Genomic DNA, 20331 nt, shown 5'->3' with positions numbered 1-20331 from the left:
GATCCGAGGAAAGATAGGAAGAAAGGAGGCCTCTAACCCCCTAGGTCTTCTAGGGCAACAAGAAACCAAATGAATCCTTCTATGTTTGTGTTTGCACATCTCTCTCTCTCTCTCTCTCTCTCTCTCTCTCTCTCTCTCTCTCTCTTCTCTTCTCTCCTCCCTCTCTCTAGATAAGACATGACTTGTTTAGAAGTTCTGGGAGAAGTGTGGGAGTTCTATAAGACTCCTAATAACTGCCTTTGAAAGACTGCGCGAAATTTTGGGAATCACGAAAGAAATTATTGGCAAAAGTTACCGGTGAGGTGCAGCCTACATCTCTTCCAGATGGCTTCCCCAGAGGAAACATTAGAAAGCTAAGCGCACTGAAGGGGAGTAGGCATCCCACTCTTCTTTTGCAGCAGACCCTCCCTGCTCACGCCTCCACAGTAGCAGATTTAAAAATCTCTAGAGACCCGTGTAAAGTCGCGTTTATAATTACCAAAACTTCAAAGGGCGGGGTGCACCTTTGCTTTTTAAAAGAGTGGACAAGAGAGACCTGGACCGCGATATAAACTTCAGGGTACAGCACTCTGACTCTAGGTTAGTACACACTTTCATGCTAGAGTTAAACTGAATAGCAGACTTCACAGGTCGGAAGGAAAGGAGCCAGTCTACCGCGCCGCGTTGAGTTAACTTCATTTTACCTTTGCGTTTCCAACCTGATTGTCCTCTAGGGCGAGAAGTGCCCCCTTTCCTCCCACCCCAAGTCTTTGGAGAGCTGGTACTGGAGAGTGACGGGGTCAATAGGGTAGCAGTTTAAAAAGAAAGGACGGGAGGAAGGAAGGGGGGAGGAAGGGAGAAGGGAAGGAAGGAGAGAGAGAGAGAGAGAGAGAGAGAGAGAGAGGGAGGGAGGGAGGGAGGGAGGGAGGGAGGGAGGGAGGGAGAGAGAGAGAGAGAGAGAGAGAGAGAGAGAGAGAGAGAGAGAGAGAGAGAGAGAGAGAGAGAGAGAGCAGTTTCCTCTGGGTCTAACCGTCCCACTCCGAGTTGGTCCCCTAGCGCGCCGTGGGTTGCCAGCTCCGGGAGATGCACCTTTCCCGCAGGCAGCGAAGCCGGCCGGAGCTGTGCGCGCCAGCGTGGGAGCCAATGGAGGAAAGCGGAAAGCTGCGGGTTCCAAGCTCCCCTCCCTTTTCCTAGCGCCCGGGAGGGACCGGGTTCACTGGAAGGACCTACCCACCAGTCACTCGCCACCAGCGGCAGAAAAGGGAGCCCAGGGCTCAGCGCAGCCAGAGGACCGCGGGGACTAGGGGGAGCGCGGGGCGCAGGAGCCGCGCGACGAGACGCCGCACGGCCCCGTGAAGGCGCGGGGAGGGGACAGAGGAATAAGGAGGCAGAGACCGGGGCGTGGACCGTGGCCGCCGGGAGCCGGGAGAAGCGAGGTGGCCTCGGGAGGCCTAATCCTCTCCCTCGGGCTCGCCGAGCGGGCAGTGGCGCGCGGCGGCGCCCGGGCTGAAATATGATAATCAGAACAGCTGCGCCCCGCGCCCCCCCAGCCAATAGGCGCGGCGCTCGCCTGACGTCCCCGCGCGCTGCGTCAGACCAATGGCGATGGAGCTGAGTTGGAGCTGAGAAGTTTGAGTAAGAGATAAGGAAGAGAGAGAGAGGGTGGCCCCGATCCGCGCGAGTCCCTCGCCGCCGCCGCAGCGCCTTCGCTCCGCCAACTCCGCCGGCTTAAATCGGACTCCGGGATCCGCGAGGGCGCGGCGCAGCCAGCAGCGGCTAACCATCCCCCCTCCCGCCCCTCAAAGCCTTGGCAACCCCGGGGGGCCACTGTTTCCCACCAAGCCACAGCACGAGCATCCTCTCTGTGGGCTGTTCACCAACTGTCCAACCACCATTTCACTGTGGACCTTACTCCCTCTTACAGATATGGGAGACATGGGCGATCCACCAAAAAGTAAGAGGCTGTTTAACCTTGTGGGGCTCGGTGTGCTGTCCTGGTGTGTGTGTGTGTGTGTGTTGGGGGGGGGTGTCTCTCTGAAGCACTCGTGCCAGGCTTCTTTGGTACTCACTGCCTGGAGAGACAGAAGAAAAGATCGTTCTTTTTTGTTGTTGTTGTTGTTGTTGTTTTGTTGATTTTGTTTTGTTTTGTCTGCGTATCTCCCTCTTGTCGCCACGCTTGCATGTTTGGTGTGGATTCTTATCTATGGGAAACTGATTAAACCTTGGGTTTTAAATCGGCCTGTGTGCCCCTCCAAAAGTCTAGTCGCCTGGTGCTCAGCGGTGATTAGAGCTCCGGAATCCCAAGCTCTTGGAAAAGGTTATTATGTAGCAAAGGTCTGCCTGCACGATCCACACCGGCAGATAGGAACTAGCATTAGATTTGCAAAAGAGAGCGAGTGACAACTGTATTGATGTCTATCTACTCATAACAATACCCATTCCCGTGTGCTATTGAAGAACACGCTTCATGGAAAATATAGACATCCCAGTGTTGGTTTAACGCTTCTAGTCAAAACCTTTTCTTTGACTTGACTTATCCATAATCTTGCCTAATGATTATATCAAAGAGGGAGGAGGAGGAAAACACAAAAACGAGCGGGTTTGATTGCGTGCTAGGCGTACAAATGTAGACGATACAAATCTGCATTTTACATATATTCCACCTCCTAAAAAAAAAAAGTGAGTCAAGGTTTTGATGGCACACTCCAATTACCATCCCAAAGTGCAATACTCTTTAAAAAAAAAAAAAGGAAAGAAAAAAATTCTTTCAGAGTACACCCTATAAGAGAACGACACTAAAAGTGTGTTTATCTCTGTAGGAAGTAAACGGTTAGTCAATCATGTATTTATTTTCATTTCAGAAAAACGTCTGATTTCCCTATGTGTTGGTTGCGGCAATCAGATTCACGACCAGTATATTCTGAGGGTTTCTCCGGATTTGGAATGGCATGCGGCATGTTTGAAATGTGCGGAGTGTAATCAGTATTTGGACGAAAGCTGTACGTGCTTTGTTAGGGACGGTAAAACCTACTGTAAAAGAGACTATATCAGGTATGCCACTTCCGAGTCTTTATTTTCTGAGATTTCCTTGTCTCTTCTTGTTTAGTATTTGACGTAGGCTTTGTTGTTTCGGGAACGCTTGCTTTTAGAGAGGCAGCCTGCAGAAGCGTTTTAAAAATTAAACTGTTGTTCTTTCCATGTCTCTGGAGGTGGGAAGGTCTCACCGTGTCTTCCATAAATTTTTGTTGATAAGGTTTGTTAATGACGCTTGGAAATTTTGATGTGAAAACTATTTTTCTCTTTAATACTTCCCTTCTAAGAACACCAACAAAATTAAGGCAAATGAGTTTAGGTTTTTAATCTAAAAAAAAAAAACTACTTTCATTGTTAGAGTCTTATTTATTTTTCTCCTGTTTTGTCACTGACTTAAAAAAATTTTTTTTGGAGGTGCCAATTAAACAGACAAATGTTTCACCAAAGGATCTTTGAAAAACAAACACAAGCATTGCTCCCTTTACTTTTGGGGTGATTCTTCCTTGGTTAGAAAATTTCAAAACCAACTAAAATATTCCTTATGGTAGGGGGAGAAAGAAAGAAAGAAAGAAAAACCAGGAAATTTAATCTTTTTAAATATTAACCCTTTGGTGATATCTAACTGTCATTTCTTTCTTATCTTATCTGGGCTGATGAATTAGACAGAGCAGATCAAATTGCCCATCATCCGTCTGCGAACAATTGGTATATTTAGGTAATTGAACAGCTTCCTTTCTCACATTAAAATCTAGTAACCGATAAAATAAGGGAACCACCCAATGGACAAGATCTAAACCACAGCCCAGCCAATCTCACCTTTGTTGCATGGTTTTGCTGATTTCAAGTTTTCTCTGACCTGTGTGTATACATCACAAACTTCACCCTTTACCTTAAAAAGCCCAGTAGAATTTCTAAAGGAAAATGTGTTCATTCTAATACAAAGCAAGATACCCTTCGACTTCACTGTTAGACTAGTGATAACAGAAATATAGCTGATTTTAAATTTGGAAGTGGCTTTTGTAAGCTATAAAGGGTTTGACACTTGAGAACTTTTATCAAAGTTTAGTTAAGATTTGAAAAAAAAAGGGGGTCATTGTTTTTTCTCTTTCTAGAATAATGCCCAGTTGTTCTTTTTTTTAAACCATAGAGTGGAGGGTATTCTTATGATAGATAAAATTAAACAATGAATGAGGGAGGGTTTTGTTTGTTTGTTTGTTTTGTCTTAATGCTTTGAGGGGAGGGGGAGGGGGAGGAAGTGAGATTGGGGAAAGGGGAGGGATTTTGGAAATGGTTTGGGTAGCGGGCTGAGCGTCTTCATCCTATAAAACGGATGGTCTTGAGTTGAAGAGACCTAGAAGGTAGAAAAACAAATTCAAATCTGCCTTCTAACCTCATTGTTTCCTTGGCTCCTGTGACCCTTCAGGATTCTGGAGCAGGGAAGCCCACTAGGAAAACCCTCTGAAGATACTGTTTTGCTAAGTTGTATGCAGACCTGCCTCCTCATCTGGCTACTTCTATTTGTAGATGAATAAACTCAATTGCTTTTACTTTTCTACACTGCTCTCTCTCTCTCTCTCTCTCTCTCTCTCTCTCTCTCTCTCTCTGTGTGTGTGTGTGTGTGTGTGTGTGTGTGTGTGTTTGCTTATGCAAACATTCATTTATGCACAACCCCTTTGGAGATTCTATAGTTGTAATAGCAGGGCAGAGCGACCATTTTGATTTTAAGATCTCCCCTTGGGGGAGCAATATGTCCCCCTCTTTTGTGTGGGTCTCGTCCTATCTCCTTCACTTTCCATGTAAGAATTACTGATTGCTGATAGGTATAGAGGGAACCAGGCAGTGTAAGAGTAGATGAAACCTATTGGGGCTGAAAGCCCGGTGGACGGAAATGCTAGCAAGGAGGACGCTCTGAGAAGTGAGGCGAGTTTGTTTGTTTGTTTGTTTGTTTGTTTGTTTTGTTTGTCATGCTAACCTTGGCCCTCAGGGAAACTGAAACAGAGGTAGATGCTTAAGGAACAGAAGCTGGGTTTTAAAATAAAAGAGAAACTTTTCATTACCATGTGGCCTGTGGAAAAAAATATTTAGTTGGATAAATACTGGCAGGCCTTTGCTGTCGGGAACCTGGAAACCCTCCGATGCTTCGTTCTGTTACTCAGTTCTGTGGGTTTACAGATGGAGTGGATGTCAGTTCCCTTCCAACCTTGGCAGCGGCGGCGGCGGCGGCTGCTGCTGCTGCTGCTGCTGCTGCTGCTCCTGCTGCTGCTGTTGCAATTTCAGAAACCGGTTTAGTAGCAGAAATGGAGGGATAGAGAGTGAAAATCATGGTACTACTGGTCACTAAATATCTCCTGAATTCAGTCCGTCCTGCTAGGATTTGCAAGAACAACCCTGAGAGTGGTTAAAGAAGGCTGCCTGCCTCCGGGTTCAGAATCTTCCAATACATTTCCCTTGGTTTGGGCTGGGTGCCTGAGCCAAAGGGTACCAACTAAGACAGACACAGAGGTTCCCCATAAAGGTTGCTCTTGTTGAAGGGGTGGTTGAGGGAGAGGGGGGGGGAGAAAGAGAGGGAGGGAGAGAGAGAAGGAGGGAAAGCGAGGGGAGGGAGGGAGAGGGAGGGAGAGGGAGGGAGGAGGTTGTTTCTATACTCTGCCCAACTTTACTACTCTGGTTTTTTCCCCAGGCAGGTCAAGGTTTATGGCCTGGGCCATTGGCCGTCTTGGGCCAGAACCTGCCTGAAGTCACCCTCATTTGTGTGTGTGTGTGTGTGTTTCTCTTCCCACGCCGGGGGGCCGGTCCCTGCAGGTTGTACGGGATCAAATGCGCCAAGTGCAGCATAGGGTTCAGCAAGAACGACTTCGTGATGCGCGCCCGCTCCAAGGTGTACCACATCGAGTGTTTCCGCTGTGTAGCCTGTAGCCGACAGCTCATCCCGGGAGACGAATTCGCGCTGCGGGAGGATGGGCTTTTCTGCCGCGCCGACCACGACGTGGTGGAGAGAGCCAGCCTGGGAGCTGGAGACCCTCTCAGTCCCTTGCATCCAGCTCGGCCTCTGCAAATGGCAGGTACTTCTCCACCCAGAGGGTAGTCTAGCTGGGTGAAGGTCGGCGGGGCTAAGTCCTTTCTGGGGGCCATGAGGTGGCTCAGAAAGTGTCTTCAGTAAACAAAGTGCACTCTTTGCCTTTTTAGCAAGTTTCCATATCTCACCTTCTGCCTTGTCTGCACAAGCACACATCTACATGTCTGTCTGTATGTGGGTACACATATATAGACACATACACATACCCCCACTTGTGCGCACATGTATACACAAGCCCAAACTGTACTGTCAGCTTTACTTTGGCCTCCAACCCATAGCTTACTGAAAATGGGCTCCAGCTCTCTGCCAGGTTTTCTCCTAGCTGCTGCCTAATTAAAGGGGTGGAGCCCTGGGTCTCCAGGACTTTCCTCCCCAGCCCGCTGAAGGAAGCTTAAGCCTCCCCGAGGCATTTAGTTTCCTGTGTCTTTTTCCCTCTTGAGAATTCCTCTCCAATCCAAAGAGTTTTATTTTATTTTATTTTTATGCTTTTGTCAGAAAATAGGTCCCTAAAAGATACAGTGTCAGTAACTGCAGGCTCTGAGCAGAGCTGTAAGTTAAAACTGTCAGCAGCCTAATCTGCAGTAATTGCCTTTTAAAAAGGAGCCTGCCTCTTTAAGCCATTCATTCTACGTGATTTGGTGAGAATTTCATCTCCAAGCCTGTAGCTGTAGCTCTAAATTGACCCCATAGGTGTTTGGCCTGACCCCAGGGGGTCGTGGAAGGTGTAGGATTTGTACCCATGCAGATCAGAGGGCCCATTGCCCATAAAGGAAAGTGGAAACTTAAAGTTTGGCTAGAACCAAGCCCGTGAGACAGCAGGACTTTGTTTCCGACCTGCCTTCCAGTCAGAAGCAGGTCTCCATCGCTCCTTCCTGTTTAGTATTAAGTCATCAGCCCCGACTAAATACCAGAGGTGAGGAAGTGACAGCTTTTCCCCATCCCCCACTCACCCCTTGCTGGCTGTTCTGAGAATTCCATCCTGAGCGATTTCTAACTAGCAGGGAACAGGGCAACGCCAAGGGTGGGAAACGCAAAGACACAGAAACACTGGGAGAGACGGGAAGGGCATCCTCCGGCAAGGGTTTATCTCCAGCCAGCGCCACAGAGTTTCAGTTTTCCTTTGCTCGGGGTCAGCGGACCTCAGGAACACCCCGCGTTGTTGGTTCAGTACTAAGACTGCGGACCATCCCGCCATTTCAGTAGCTGGATACAGCATTTCTTTAGCGTCTAAATATGGCTTGTCCCCTATAATTGAAGTTCAAGGCTTTCTGGCAGAATTCTCCGACTTTCCGTGGCAGACTTCCCGGCCCTGTAGTGTCTCTATCTGTCGCTGGGGTGGTCTGCGTTTTATTTTCAGGTACCCTCTATGTCTTTTATCCGCAAGGGACAGCCGAACCTGGAGGTGGGGATTCTTAGTATAATCTGTGTCCTTCTTCTGCTTATGAGAAAGAAGAGGAGGGAGGGAACGTATTGGTGAAAAATGTCTCTGATGGCGGGTGGGGATATTTCCCAGAGACAGACTTCCTCTGACTAATTCAGTAGTGGACACAAGTAGGGGAAGAGGGCGCATCTCTCCCCTTCTCCCATGACTCTGCAGCATTGTCCTGTATTGATTAAGAAGCGAGATTATTTTCCCCCTTACCCAGCCGCTGGTTGCTGCGCGGTGTGCTGAGCTCGGGCTGGGTAGGGAATGGAGCCGGCTGGTGTCGCAGAGAGTAGCCTTGCGTGCTCACGGTGGCCCTTTGCCCCGCAGCCGAGCCCATCTCTGCTAGGCAGCCTGCCCTGCGGCCTCACGTCCACAAGCAGCCCGAGAAGACCACCCGAGTGCGGACTGTGCTCAACGAAAAGCAGCTACACACCTTGCGGACGTGCTACGCCGCCAACCCTCGGCCAGATGCGCTCATGAAGGAGCAACTAGTGGAGATGACCGGCCTCAGCCCCCGAGTGATCCGGGTCTGGTTTCAAAATAAGCGGTGCAAGGACAAGAAACGCAGCATCATGATGAAACAGCTGCAGCAGCAGCAACCCAACGACAAAACTGTGAGTAGCCCCCGGGGCCAAGCAAGGAATGGGCTGCCGGGGAACCCGGAAGACCAGGCCAGCACATGTGTGCCAATGATCTAGTGGGTCGGTAGTCAATAGAGCACCAACCGGAGCCCTTGTCTGGTTAGAGCAGCGCCCCATCCATTGCTGGTTCCCCAAGGGGATCGTGGTCTTTGACTTCAAGTGCAGCTGGAACCAAAAGGACCTAGTCCCCTGTCCCCAGGCAGGTGGCAGTGAAGTCTCTGCCCAGGCTTTGCAAGCATTGGGATCGTAAGAATTGTCCAAACTGGGAAGGACGACACCTTGAGCGCTGGTTTAGAATATGATTCAGTGAGCTTACCACCACCATTCTGGTCCCACTCTGATACTTGGTGAGGCCTGCCATGGGGGAGCCCCTCAAGGTGCCCATGAAGTCAACCCCCTGTTCCAGCCGGAGCCCAAAGCCTCCTTTCAGCCTTTAGCACTGATGTATTAGGTAACATTTCCTCCCCCGTCTCCCCCCCCCATACACTCACCTCTTGCTTAAGTTAAGGTTTTTTCCCTCTCTCCTCTTCTCCTTTTTACTACTTCAACCCTATTTTTAAATGCCATAAAATCTGTTGTCATTAAACTTGACAGGCAGGCCAAGACTGGACAAGGGCACTTTCTAAGTTAGTGCACAACAGCACCGAAGTAGCCTTGGGGGTGGGGTCTGACTCTGCCAGGGAAGTTGCTTGGGGAGAAAATCTTTAGCTAACCCAAACTACCTAGAAAGCCAGTGTCAGAAAGCAAGACCTCAGCTTTCTACTCCTGGGGCCGTGGCCTTTGAAGTCGGAGGGTAGGTCGGGTGGGGTGATCTGTGAAGGGGAAGGGAAAGATGCTAGTGTAGTTCTAATAAGATCCCAGCCAGCCTAATAATCCAGCACACAGAAGTAGAAAAACAAAATTGAACTCTAATGCCCATAGGTGCAGCAGATTAACTCAGTCAACACAGGGCAACGGTATAGATAAGATAATTCTTGTGTATATTTAACTAGCACACGCAGCCAACGGAGGGAGGGGGTCTGCTCATTAACATGTTGGAATGGGGGCGGATTATTCACAGAACATTCAGGGGATGACAGGGACTCCCATGGTTGCTGCCAGTCCGGAGAGGCACGACGGTGGTTTACAGGCTAACCCAGTAGAAGTGCAAAGCTACCAGCCACCCTGGAAAGTACTGAGTGACTTCGCCTTGCAAAGTGACATAGATCAGCCTGCTTTTCAGCAACTGGTAAGTGTCAGCTCCCAAATGGGGGCGGGGGAGGGGGGGTCTGAATCCCCAACAGAAGGGAGGCTCTGTCTTAACTGTCAAGTACTAAAAGATTCACTGGGGGATGATGCCCCCCCCCACACCACTGTTGGGGAGGAAGCAAAGAGAAATGAGGAAGAGGAGAGAGACAAAAGCAAGGGGCATAGATCTCTAGTGAATCCTTTGTTTAGAAATGGGACAGTGTAGTTTAAGTAAGTAGGGTGATTTTTCTACAAAAGAGGCATGTCCCGTGGTGGGATGAACTTCTTGGTGCCTAAGTAGTTACCTGTACAGAGGTACAAGCAGTGGCAATCTCACACACCTTAGACTGTTATAAATTGCAAGGACTTCAGAGATCACCTTGACATTTGGGTCAACAATGAGCAAGTTTGTTACTTTATCTGCATCTAGTGAATGGTTCAAGTAGGGGTGATTGTGATACACATTTGATGTAATAAAATAGACTGCTGTCATTCATAAGAAGCAGGCAGTAGTCTGAACACAATTTTAATATATGTCAGTAATGAGGACAGTTATTTATTCAAATAGTTTGATTGATATTTGTTGTTGCTATGTTTCTTTCAAAGTATCTAGTAGTCTAAAGCATTGGACTTTTAAAACATTTTTTAAAATAAATAAGTTTAGATATGACACAATTAGCTACAATGTGGCATGTATACAAAAAGGAGCATGAGACTTGTCAGAGACAATGTATACTTAACTTGTAAAAACATGTCTTAGCACTAACTTGTCTAACACATTTATCCAGAGAAGAGAATGAATTCATTTTTGTCTATAAAAGGTTAAGATAAACAAAAGTTTTAAAGACACAACCTTCTTGATATGGTGCATATACTTAGTTTCCCCCCTTAAAGTATAATTTGCCCCATAGATCCAGTTTGATTAAACATGAGACTGTATTGTAAAAACACTCCTGTCTTTAGAAACAAAGCTAATGCAGCAGTAGAAAATAGGTTTGTTTTTTGTTTTTAAACCTCACTTGTGCCTTGAGGGCATTTGCTTTCTCGTGTCAACAGTTATAAGGGTGATTGGCCAGAGGCAAGTAGCTAAAAGAGGCTTGGTTCCAGGCTACTTGTGTAAATGGGCCAGCCTAGTGAGCAGGCATATTTGAGAAGTCCCTTGAACTCTCAAGGGGAAAGTTTCATAGAGTAGAAAAAGGAGACATTCTGGAACTAGAGGGAAATTTTTTAAAAAATATATTTTATTAATTTATTCATATTACATCTCAATTGTTATCCCATCCCTTGTATCCTCCCCATCCCATCCCTCCCTCCCTCCCATTTCCCCCTTACTCCTCTCCCCTATGACTGTGACTGAGGGGGCCTCTTTCCTTTGTATATGCTCATAGGGTATCAAGTCTCTTCTTGGTAGCCTGCAAAATTTTATTTTAAATAAAATAAGTTGTCCATGTGAAGCATTATATGGGTAGCATCTGAGTAATAGCAAGAAGGTCAAGAGGGGCTTCAAGAATGAGTTGGTACCTTCCACATACAACTTGAGTGTCAGGTGGCAGCAGTGAAGTGGAATCTGAGCCAGGAGTGGGAGGAATAGCTATGGCGGTGGGGGTTACATAGTACTGCAGGACCCCATATATGTAATGTGATGAGGTGTAGTATGTGGGTCTCCTCCTGGAAAGTGGGGGAGGGGGCAACAAGACCATACTATGAGCCCTCTAAGGAGTGAATCCTCTGTCCACTGAAGCTCCAGCCACTCTGAAAACTAAAGGATTTTGAAAGCCTAGAGAACTTTTCTACTCCCAGGGCTACATGTAACTAGCAGGATAATTTTATTTCAGCCTTTCATGGGAGAGTTGTGATGCCACTTTGCCATGGGAAACACATTTACTCTTAAATAATTTAACATGACATAATGTTGGGAATTGAGCTTGAGTTAAAAGAGAGACTTTTAGGAAGACGGAGAAAGCGAGAGGATCTCTTCTCAAGTGCTTCTCATAGGCTTCCTTTAAGCCTGTTGTTAAAATTCTGTGATGGGCATGGATGTCTTTGTTGATGTGCCTGTCCATTTTCAGGAACATGTACACGTATGCATAGTATAATACCTATGCTGCAGGGACTATTGATGCCTTTTTTATTTACCTCTCCACCTTCCATGCAGGTCAATTTTTCAGAAGGAGGACCGGCCTCTAATTCCACTGGCAGTGAAGTAGCCTCTATGTCCTCTCAGCTCCCAGACACACCCAACAGCATGGTAGCCAGCCCTATTGAGGCATGAGGAACATTCATTCAGATGGATTTCTTTTTTTCCCCCTGTTGGAGAAAGTGGGAAGTTATATTGGACTCCGAAATAAAAGTGTTTGACGACCCTGTCAACGAAAATTGAATCGAGAAATGAATGCTCCATGAAGTGCTCGAAGTCTGTTTTAATGACAAGGTGATATGGTAGCGACACTGTGAAGACAATCATGGGATTTTACTAGAATTAAAAACAAACAAACAAACAAACAAACCCCAAGCCCAACATATGCTATTCAATGACCTTGGAGTACTGAAAAAGAAAAAGAAAAAGAAAAAGAAAAAGAAAAAAAAAAGACGTTTTTAAAACGTAGAGGATTTATATTCAAGGATCTCAAAAAAAAAAAAAGCGCATTTTCATTTCACTGCACATCTAGAGGAAAAGCAGACATAGAGAAGTTTTCTGGTCCATACTGTTCTGAACGGTGCTGCTTCTATATTGGTCATTGCCTTGCCAAACAGGAGCGCCAGGATGAAGTGGAAGAAACCGGCCTCAGTGGCTGAAAGAGTCGTCCTTTCAAGAAGGCAAAGCTGTGTTGGTTTGCGATGATTTTAGTTGGCTTTGACAAGGGATTATTTGAAATTCTGGGTCTCTTTAGCATGCCCTGTAGCTGGTTTCTCTTTTACTCTTGCCTCTTCTCCCATTTTTCCCTTTCCTTTTCTTTATCTCTCTGTCTCTGTCTCTGTCTCTGTCTCTCTCTCTCTCTCTCTCTCTCTTTTTTTTTTTTGAGATCCATCCTCTATCAAGAAGTCTGAAGCGACTTTAAAGGTTTTTGAATTCAGATTTAAAAACCAACTTATACAGCATTGCAACAAGGTTACCTCTATTTTGCCACAAGCGTCTCGGGATTGTGTTTGACTAGTGTCTGTCCAAGAACTTTCCCCCCAAAGATGTGTATAGTTATTGGTTAAAATGACTGTTTTCGCTCTTTCTGGAAATAAAGAGGAAAAAAAAGGAAACTTTTTTTTGTTTGCTCTTGCATTGCAAAAATTATAAAGTAATTTATTATTTATTGTCAGGAGACTTGCCACTTTTCATGTCATTTGACATCTTTTGTTTGCTGAAGTAAAAAAAAAAGAGATAAAGGTTGTACCGTGGTCTTTGAATTATGTCTAATTTTATGTGTTTTGTCTTTTTTTCTTAAATATTATGTGAAATCAAAGCGCCATATGTAGAATTATATCTTCAGGACTATTTCACTAATAAACATTTGGCATAGATAAATAAATAAATGCAATGATTCAGGGTTCCTCTTTTATATGTTTATCAGCAAACCTTTAACACGTCGGAAATTAAGGACTGCACATGAATTGGTGTAAAATGGCATACAGTAGGTGTGATATTGTATTGCGAGTAATTCAGGTCGGGTTTGCAAGTTTCGATTTCAATGGTTGGATCAAAGTTGGTTGGCAGAAGCCCTTTAGCTCTCAGCTGTGATAACGTTACAGGTTTTTGTTTTTGTTTTGTTTTTTCAAATGAGATGCTGCTCGCTCTCTTTTCCATGCCCTTCCTTTGCTTTCTTCTGTCTGTTCCCTCTTTCCCCACCTCTGCTGCATCAATCCCGAAAGGAAGAATCTCTCTGAGATTGGGTTCATGATTGGAATCGCTATTTTATTTTATTAGCGTCAAGTGCTTTATACCAAAGTTACAGCTTAGGATCGTTAGTATAACCCACGTTTCAAACATAAACTCTTGCCGGAGAGGCTTTCTGTTTAGCCGGTGAAGGGTGGATGGCCAGTGGTGGCCGATTGAGAAATGCCGCTTTATTTGCGTAGAACGTCGTGAAAGCCGGAGGAAAGGCTTCTCTCAGCAGTTCTCAGGACTGTAGGTGTCTGCATTTTCTTACGTCTTCCACTCCCCTACCCCTACACCCCTCCCCTCCCTTCTCTAGTTTCAAACCCTAGAGAAGAGGGGCCGCTAGGAGAGACGCGGAAAGCGTTCTGTTTCGGAACCGCCTTGTTTTGGAGTGAGCAGCCAGGCTCTGTGCTTTGCAAGCTCCCCCACGGGCTGTGGCAGTCAGAGGGGACGTGCACTCTGCATCAGACACTGCCACCCACGCCGCGTTTGGCAAAGGCTCACCTGCAAGCGACAGAACGCAGGGGTGGACTCAGGTCCCTGGCTCAAATCGGGCTCTCTCGCTCTGTGGGTTTAGAGTCAGGACCACTCCCGTTCTCTTCCCTCCTTTCCCCGCCCCCATCCCCTATTTCTTTGACTCCGAAAAGGAGATTCATTTGTATGCGCGCGCGTGTAATGCCGTGTTCAGTATCTGACAACTTAATAAATACGGGAAGCTAAGTCCCCTAACCCGGTGGAGTGTGGCACACTACCCCGCCCCCCAAGCCCCTGACTCTGAGCGAGGCGGAGGCCAGAGGCTAGGCTGGAGACCCCAAGATGCCGGAGGCAGCCCTTGAGTCTGCTCTCACCCTCTCCAAACCTGCGCAAGTCGGGAAGCGAGCCTCAATTAGGCTTTTGTTTGGCATCGTTCTACATAACGGGTTAATTACAGGCTCTAACAGGAGGGCAGAAAGAAAACAAACTTTGCATTGGAAATGTTACAGTGCATTAGACATGCCCTTGATTATTTTGATTGTTGTGTCTAATTCTTGACAGAGGGGTAATAATTTGGCGGGCAGTAATAACGGCTTGTGGCTGTTTGCTGGGAAAAACAAGAGTTCTGTCTTATCTCATACCGATCTTCGTTCGTGAAAGCCTTTCTCCATCTCTTCTTTTTTCCCTTACCTTTTCTTTCTTTCTTTTTCTCTTGTTTCTGTCTCTAATCACCAGACTTGATTCTCTTAGTTTCCTGCCTGCTTTATCATTTCCTGCCTGCTTTTTGGTTTTCCCCTTTTCTCACCATGTACCTAGAAAGCTACCAAATTAGCATGCTCAGGGTTGCCAGGGACCCTGTGAATTTGAAGTTAAGCTGGTAGAGTTACTGGATTGTGCTACCCAGTGTGAGGTGTCAAGGCCTCCGAAGTCCCTTTCTCCATCAATAGCCTTTGGTGGGCTCACGCACATTAGTACAGAAACAGGAACAAGAACAACAACTTTATTTAGAATTTTCATGCAATGGAGGGACTGAGGCACATCTTTCATTATCTTGTTATCTTCAATTTAGGCACTGATTTCTGGATTAAAGGTGTGTGTGTGTGTGTGTGTGTGTGTGTGTGTGTGTGTGTGTTTATTTCACACATGTAGGTGTCAGCCTGTTCTGAAATCTGCAGCTTGAATTTGAGTAATTTATCAAAGAGTGATGAATCACTTTGCTTTCACTTGCTAGATTCACGGTGTGGTGTTTGTTGTCTGGGGGACAGCAAATGGGTTTGGTGGGTCGAGTTATTGTATTATTGATGAGGTAGACTCTCCTCCTAGCCTTTTACAACATGCTCTAAAGTGAGCAGCTGACATACCCTTATGTTCGCACCCCCATCCTTGTTTCTCCTCTCCTTTCCTCTGTGTACCCCTGGGGACCCAGTTTTGAGCTCCAGTGGTCTAATGAGGCCTCCCCTTATTTGCTGTTGTCTGCGTTCTCCGACTCTCTTGCTACTTACTCTGAGTCCTTCATTCTGGATATTATGACTCACTTCCTCTATCTTTGAAAGCTATTATTTGATGCGATTGAAAACATCTAGGATGCTCCTGTTAAGTCAGGGGATCCATATCAGCTCCTACATTCTCAAAGATGAGATTACTATCCCTCCAGCTTCTTCAGAATGGCATCCTGTCTAGTTTACTGATCCTCTTTATTCCCCTTTCATCAAAGGGATCAATTTTTCTGTACATTAAAAAGTTTCCTTTTAAGTTAGACTTGTATTTGAAGACTTCCACCCTCCATTGCAATAGAATGTCGGCCAGAGTGTTTATCATTCTGAATGGGTGCGTGTCTCAGCTGCCCACGGACAATTTTCTTGGGTGTTCAGGATTTAAGGGCCAACTTTGTGATGTTCTCTTGCTATTGGCCCCATCAGCTTGTTAAACTCTATTTGTTGACCTCCCCCCTTCTGCTCTGTCTTAATCCCTTTGACTACCAGCCAAAAAGACAAAGTGTGTTCAAGTTGTCTTAGAAATACACCATTTTCCCTTAGTGCTTTGCACTTATAAAGCACAAACAAAATTGATCATTGAAATATAACTTTTTTGATTTCCATAAAGTATTGCTTAGATTTTTTTTGCAAGGAAAAGGAGTAAAAAAAGTTTTTAATTCATTTAACGCCTTCCCTAAACAGTTGTTTATATGACACCCAGCCACTTTGGATTTTCCATCTCATCCCTAACACAAGTAAACTAAGTAGAAAGTGTTTATTTTCTTATTTGTAAAGTCCAGTTCATTTAACTTTTGTCAAGAAGATTTATAATCCAAATTAGGCTTGAGTTCTATGGATTGAACTTCCCCCTCTGCTAACCAACAGTTAAAGATTATGTCACAACAAAGCAAGTCAGACTTTCTCTGGGCACGCTGGAAGGCCAAGTATTTCTCTGCCGTAAGGGAAAAAAAAAGTTACTTTAGAAAATGGCTCCAGACCTTCAATTCCTGTTACAGATTTGTAATAAAAAGCAATGCAACGTATAGGGTGTGAGTTGGTGTTTTCAAACTAAAAGTACTTAACTCAAGGCTCTGGAGGAGGAGAATCTGTTTCCCAGATCTCCCCTGATTGTTGTTTTCTTGATAACCAAGCGAGCCACTGAACGGGCTGTTTGATTGAGCCTAGGCGCCACAAACATAAACTTCACAGCTTCCAATGTCCCAGGCACGGTGGAGGGTCTCTCCACACCTCTCCAGAGACTTCTGAAGTGTAGACAGAGAAGCCGGATTCGCAGGCATCCCAGGAGGGGGAGGGGCAGCTGTTGTGAGCATTGTTACAAACACATCCTTTAATTTTATGGTGCTTCAGACACTGGCTCCAAGAAGTCAGTTACTGATGCTTCAGGAATACAGGCTCTTCTCGGAACACCACGTAAGACTTCTTGTTAAAAAAAAAAAAAGGCAAAATTATTCTGTTTATACCTCTGCAAAAAAACGGGAGGCAGGTATACATACGTGACTTGTAAAAATAAAACAGTATTGTGTTTGTTTTGTTTTGTTTTTTCCAGAAAGGGGACACCCAGGTTTGTGAGACAGATGTGGGTAGTGACTGCTTTTGATCAAACAGGGTGAGAGAACACACTGATCTCTCCTCTCTCCCCCCCCCCCCGCCCCCCCTCCACAAGGAGACTCTGGTGGAAGATGTCGCTTAGCTAGAGTGTTGTTGCCTTTTTCTCGGCTGGGTTCCTTTGCTATTTTATTGATAAAAAAAAAAAAAGTTCTCCTTCATTATTTGAGTGATGTAATTTGGAATTGACGAGGTTGGGTACATATTTCTGCATGCAGTTCTAGTGGTCTTCCCACGGGGGTGTGTTTCTTGTGTGCTGAGGGACCAGCCGGTTGTGAGTGCTGGGAATAGGGGGTGGGGGAATAAGGGGTGGGGGCGGGGGGCGGGGGTCCTCACACTGGTCTAACCAGCCCCACCACTCCCGCAGGCAAGTCGGCCCTTGATCCCTTAAAGGAGCGACAATCGTCTTAGGCCAGAAGAGGAAAAGGGGTTGTTTCTGGGCCCTTCTCTCTTTCAGGAGTTGATCAGGTTGGCAGATCTGGAGGACTAATCCAAACAAGGCGCTTGACTTGTGAGGTCGCGAGTCTAGACAGAGCTGGTGGCTCGGCGGCTCCTTATCTTTCCCTGGGATCAGCCGAAGAGGCGCTCCCCGGCCCACTGCACTCGGCTCCCGGGGCCCCGGAGCCACCGCGCTGCGCAGACCGCACAGCAAACACTGCACCTGAGGCTTTACAGCTTTGCTTTATTGTTTAGTGGAGAATGCTACAAAATATTCATTTGTCTCTGTGGCCGGCGCCCGAGCTGCTTTGTGCCACCAGCGCTGGGTGGGGGTCTCCTCCAGGTCTAGGCTGAGCCGGTTCCTACCCTGGGTAGCTAGCTGCGCCTTGTGTGTGTGAGTGCGCACCGTCCCTCAGTCGCCCAGACAGGGCCTTGGGGGAAACCAACCTCTGCCTGTACCTTGTTTCCGAACACCCAGGAGGCAGGAGGATCCGCGAGACTGTGGGGGAGAGAAAGCAGTGGGAGATTACAGCATCTCCGAGAGCTGCCTGGAAATGACTATTCTGTGCTATAGCCATTTATGGTTTGCGGGGGTCAGTGGGAGCTGACTCAAGGGCGATCAATAAAAACATTTAGTTCAATAATAAGCTACTCTTCTTTCCTTTCAAAATGTACCCAGAAGAATGCGTCACCATCTTGGACAGGGTGTCCCTGCTTGGCCGATGGCCTTTCTCCACTGCTAGCACAAATCAGTGTCGTGACTTGTGAATATTTTCGTGACCACTTCACTGGGCAAACCATGGAAACCATGATCTTCCTTCCCTGGCTCCCACCAGAAACGCTGGCGCCGCCGTGTGCTTGGGAAGTAGAGAACCCAAGGGTCAGCTCTCACAATGCCTTGTGGGGAAAACAGGCCTGGAGATTAATAAGCATTCGTGGCTTGCATTTCTAATTAATTGAACACGATTAAGGTAATTATAATTTCACTCAATCCCTCTGGATGTGTTTTCTTGTTTCAGAGAAGAGTAGAGAGTGTTCTAGTTACCTCTTGCTACTCTCCGTTCTTGGGGAAGGAGGGAGAGAGGAAGGGGAGGGGAGAGTGGGAAGGTGAGGGGGTTGATGGAAGAAGAGGAAGAGGAATGGGGGGAGGGGGAAAGAAGAGGGGGAAACAGAGAGGGGGGCAAGAGGGAGGGAGAATGAGAGAGGGAAGGAGGGAAGGAAAGGGAGGGGGAGGGGAGGGGGAGGGGAAGAGGAGAGGAGGGGGAGAGAGAGAGAGGAGAGAGAGAGAGAGAGAGAGAGAGAGAGAGAGAGAGAGAGAGAGAGAGAGAGAGAATACAGCTTCTGTTTGTAAACCAACCGTGGATGTAGGTGAGAGTAATTGGATTACTGGATTCTTGTTAAAGGCAGTGTTGAGACAAACACCATCACTCTCTGTTCCTGTGGGAGGGCAAACACACGCCTCTTCCTGTCTGTCCTGTGCGTAAGGACTGTGCACCGTGAAACAAGATAGACTCAGGAGAAATTCAAAATTTCAGTTTCATGAAATGTATGAGTGTCTACAGGGAGGTTTTAGAGTAAATGCCTTTTCTTTCTCCACAAAATAATCCCTAACAGTAACTTGGCACCGACTTTTCTTTTTTTCTCATGGATAAAGGTGATTGTTTATAAAGACTTGTCACAAATACAACGTGTTGCTTGAAACTTGTTAAACTTAGCAGGTATATAGAGATAACAGGAGACAGGCCACTGAATATGATAAGGCAAAGCATGGTGGGAAGAGCCATGAAAGATTTAACTTTTTTCCTAATAGTTTTTTTTTAATTTTACAGTTTTCAGTATGTTTTATCCTCATAGATATCTATAACAAAAAACAGTGAACTAGACTTTGTTCAATGGAAACAAAGATTTTCCAAACTATTATTTACGCAGGATCTACTCTGTAGCTATTTTGATAATTTAAATTTTATTCTCAATTAATTTAAATGCCTTTGTTTTAAAAAATATTGCCTGTATAGAAGTTAGAACCGTAGATGCATATTTGTTTGAGTGATTTTAATAACTAGTCATTAGAACAAGGGTTAGCATAAGAAGAAGCTTACTTTGAACTTTGTTTAACGAAAGCAATTCTGTCACTGGTTTCTGTTGGAATTATTACAAAATAAGAAGGCAAAAAGCTTAGTTTTTTAAAAAAGGACACACATATTTCAAAACAATATATATATACTTTTTAATATTAATAAGAAACAAACATTTTTGGGCCCAGGGCCTAAGATGTCATTTTAATAAAAAAAATGTAATGCATAGCCCAGGCTTAACATTTTATTTCAGTAGTCTATGAGTTTTAGTCATGGGGGATGGAAAGTGGCCAAGCAACTTAAAAACTTAAATAACATTTAAATGATCATTCACAAAACAGTAGGAGTCATTTTATATATAAGATTTGGTAATTTACTATCACTGAGATTGAAGTGTAGATGCCTACGAAGATTAGAGGTGGAAAATATGGATTATCAATTTCTAGAGAGTGAAACGTCTTAGAAACTTCCAAAACCAGTTATTTATTTTCCTTCATAATAAATGAAAATATTTTGGAGCTTTCTACTTAGAATCTTGTTTTTATGTCTAAGTGTATTTGACATCTTAAATATCATTAAGGATTCTTAATTTTTTTTTTTTACAACTTCAATCTCACTAGTCATTCTTGAATTTTGCACATGCACAAATTCCTCCCTTTTGCCAGATTGGGACAATTGGATTAAGCATAGTGCATTGCCAATGAAACTTGTGTTTCAGGTCCATGAGCCCGTCAGAGGAGACTAGTAAGTCTCATTAATGTTAACAGAAAATGCCCTTGAGTATCATTTGTAAAACGAGTCTTGGGGAGATTTCAACCAGCGGTGTCTTTCCAAAGAGGCCCGCAACAATCTACAAAAGTAATTTTGATTATGTCTAGGCTCAGTCAGTATGCTATTGTCACAAGTGGAAGTAAATGCATAACATGATGCAATTAGAATTTACTTTAGACACCCAGATGATTCATAAAATGAAAAATAACATTCTGGAAATGT

At 45.5% G+C, this 20331-nt stretch overlaps 1 protein-coding gene across 2 annotated transcripts in view; it reads left to right on the top strand.

Annotated features, from left to right (window-relative positions):
* Positions 1 to 1569: 1569 nt before the first annotated feature.
* ISL1 (ISL LIM homeobox 1) overlaps positions 1570 to 20331 on the top strand; it is a 33471-nt gene continuing 14709 nt past the window's right edge. Inside the window, exons 1-6 of one of the 2 annotated variants that reach the window (XM_084801956.1) lie at positions 1577 to 1933; positions 2841 to 3030; positions 5815 to 6074; positions 7842 to 8128; positions 9216 to 9383; positions 11538 to 12065. In XM_084801956.1, coding sequence (XP_084658082.1) covers positions 1906 to 1933; positions 2841 to 3030; positions 5815 to 6074; positions 7842 to 8128; positions 9216 to 9383; positions 11538 to 11654 — 1050 coding nt within the window. In that variant the 5' untranslated portion in view covers positions 1577 to 1905 and the 3' untranslated portion in view covers positions 11655 to 12065. Of the gene's footprint in view, positions 1934 to 2840; positions 3031 to 5814; positions 6075 to 7841; positions 8129 to 9215; positions 9384 to 11537; positions 12066 to 20331 lie in introns of those variants that run through there. The other variant, XM_084801957.1, reaches the window with a different exon arrangement.

This window comes from Acomys minous, assembly GCF_964271855.1.
Source record: "Acomys minous genome assembly, chromosome: 11".
In the NCBI taxonomy this organism is placed as follows: Eukaryota; Metazoa; Chordata; class Mammalia; order Rodentia; family Muridae; genus Acomys; species Acomys minous.
The sequence above is the reverse complement of the archived record's forward strand: the minus strand, read 5'-3'. Positions and strand labels throughout refer to the sequence as shown.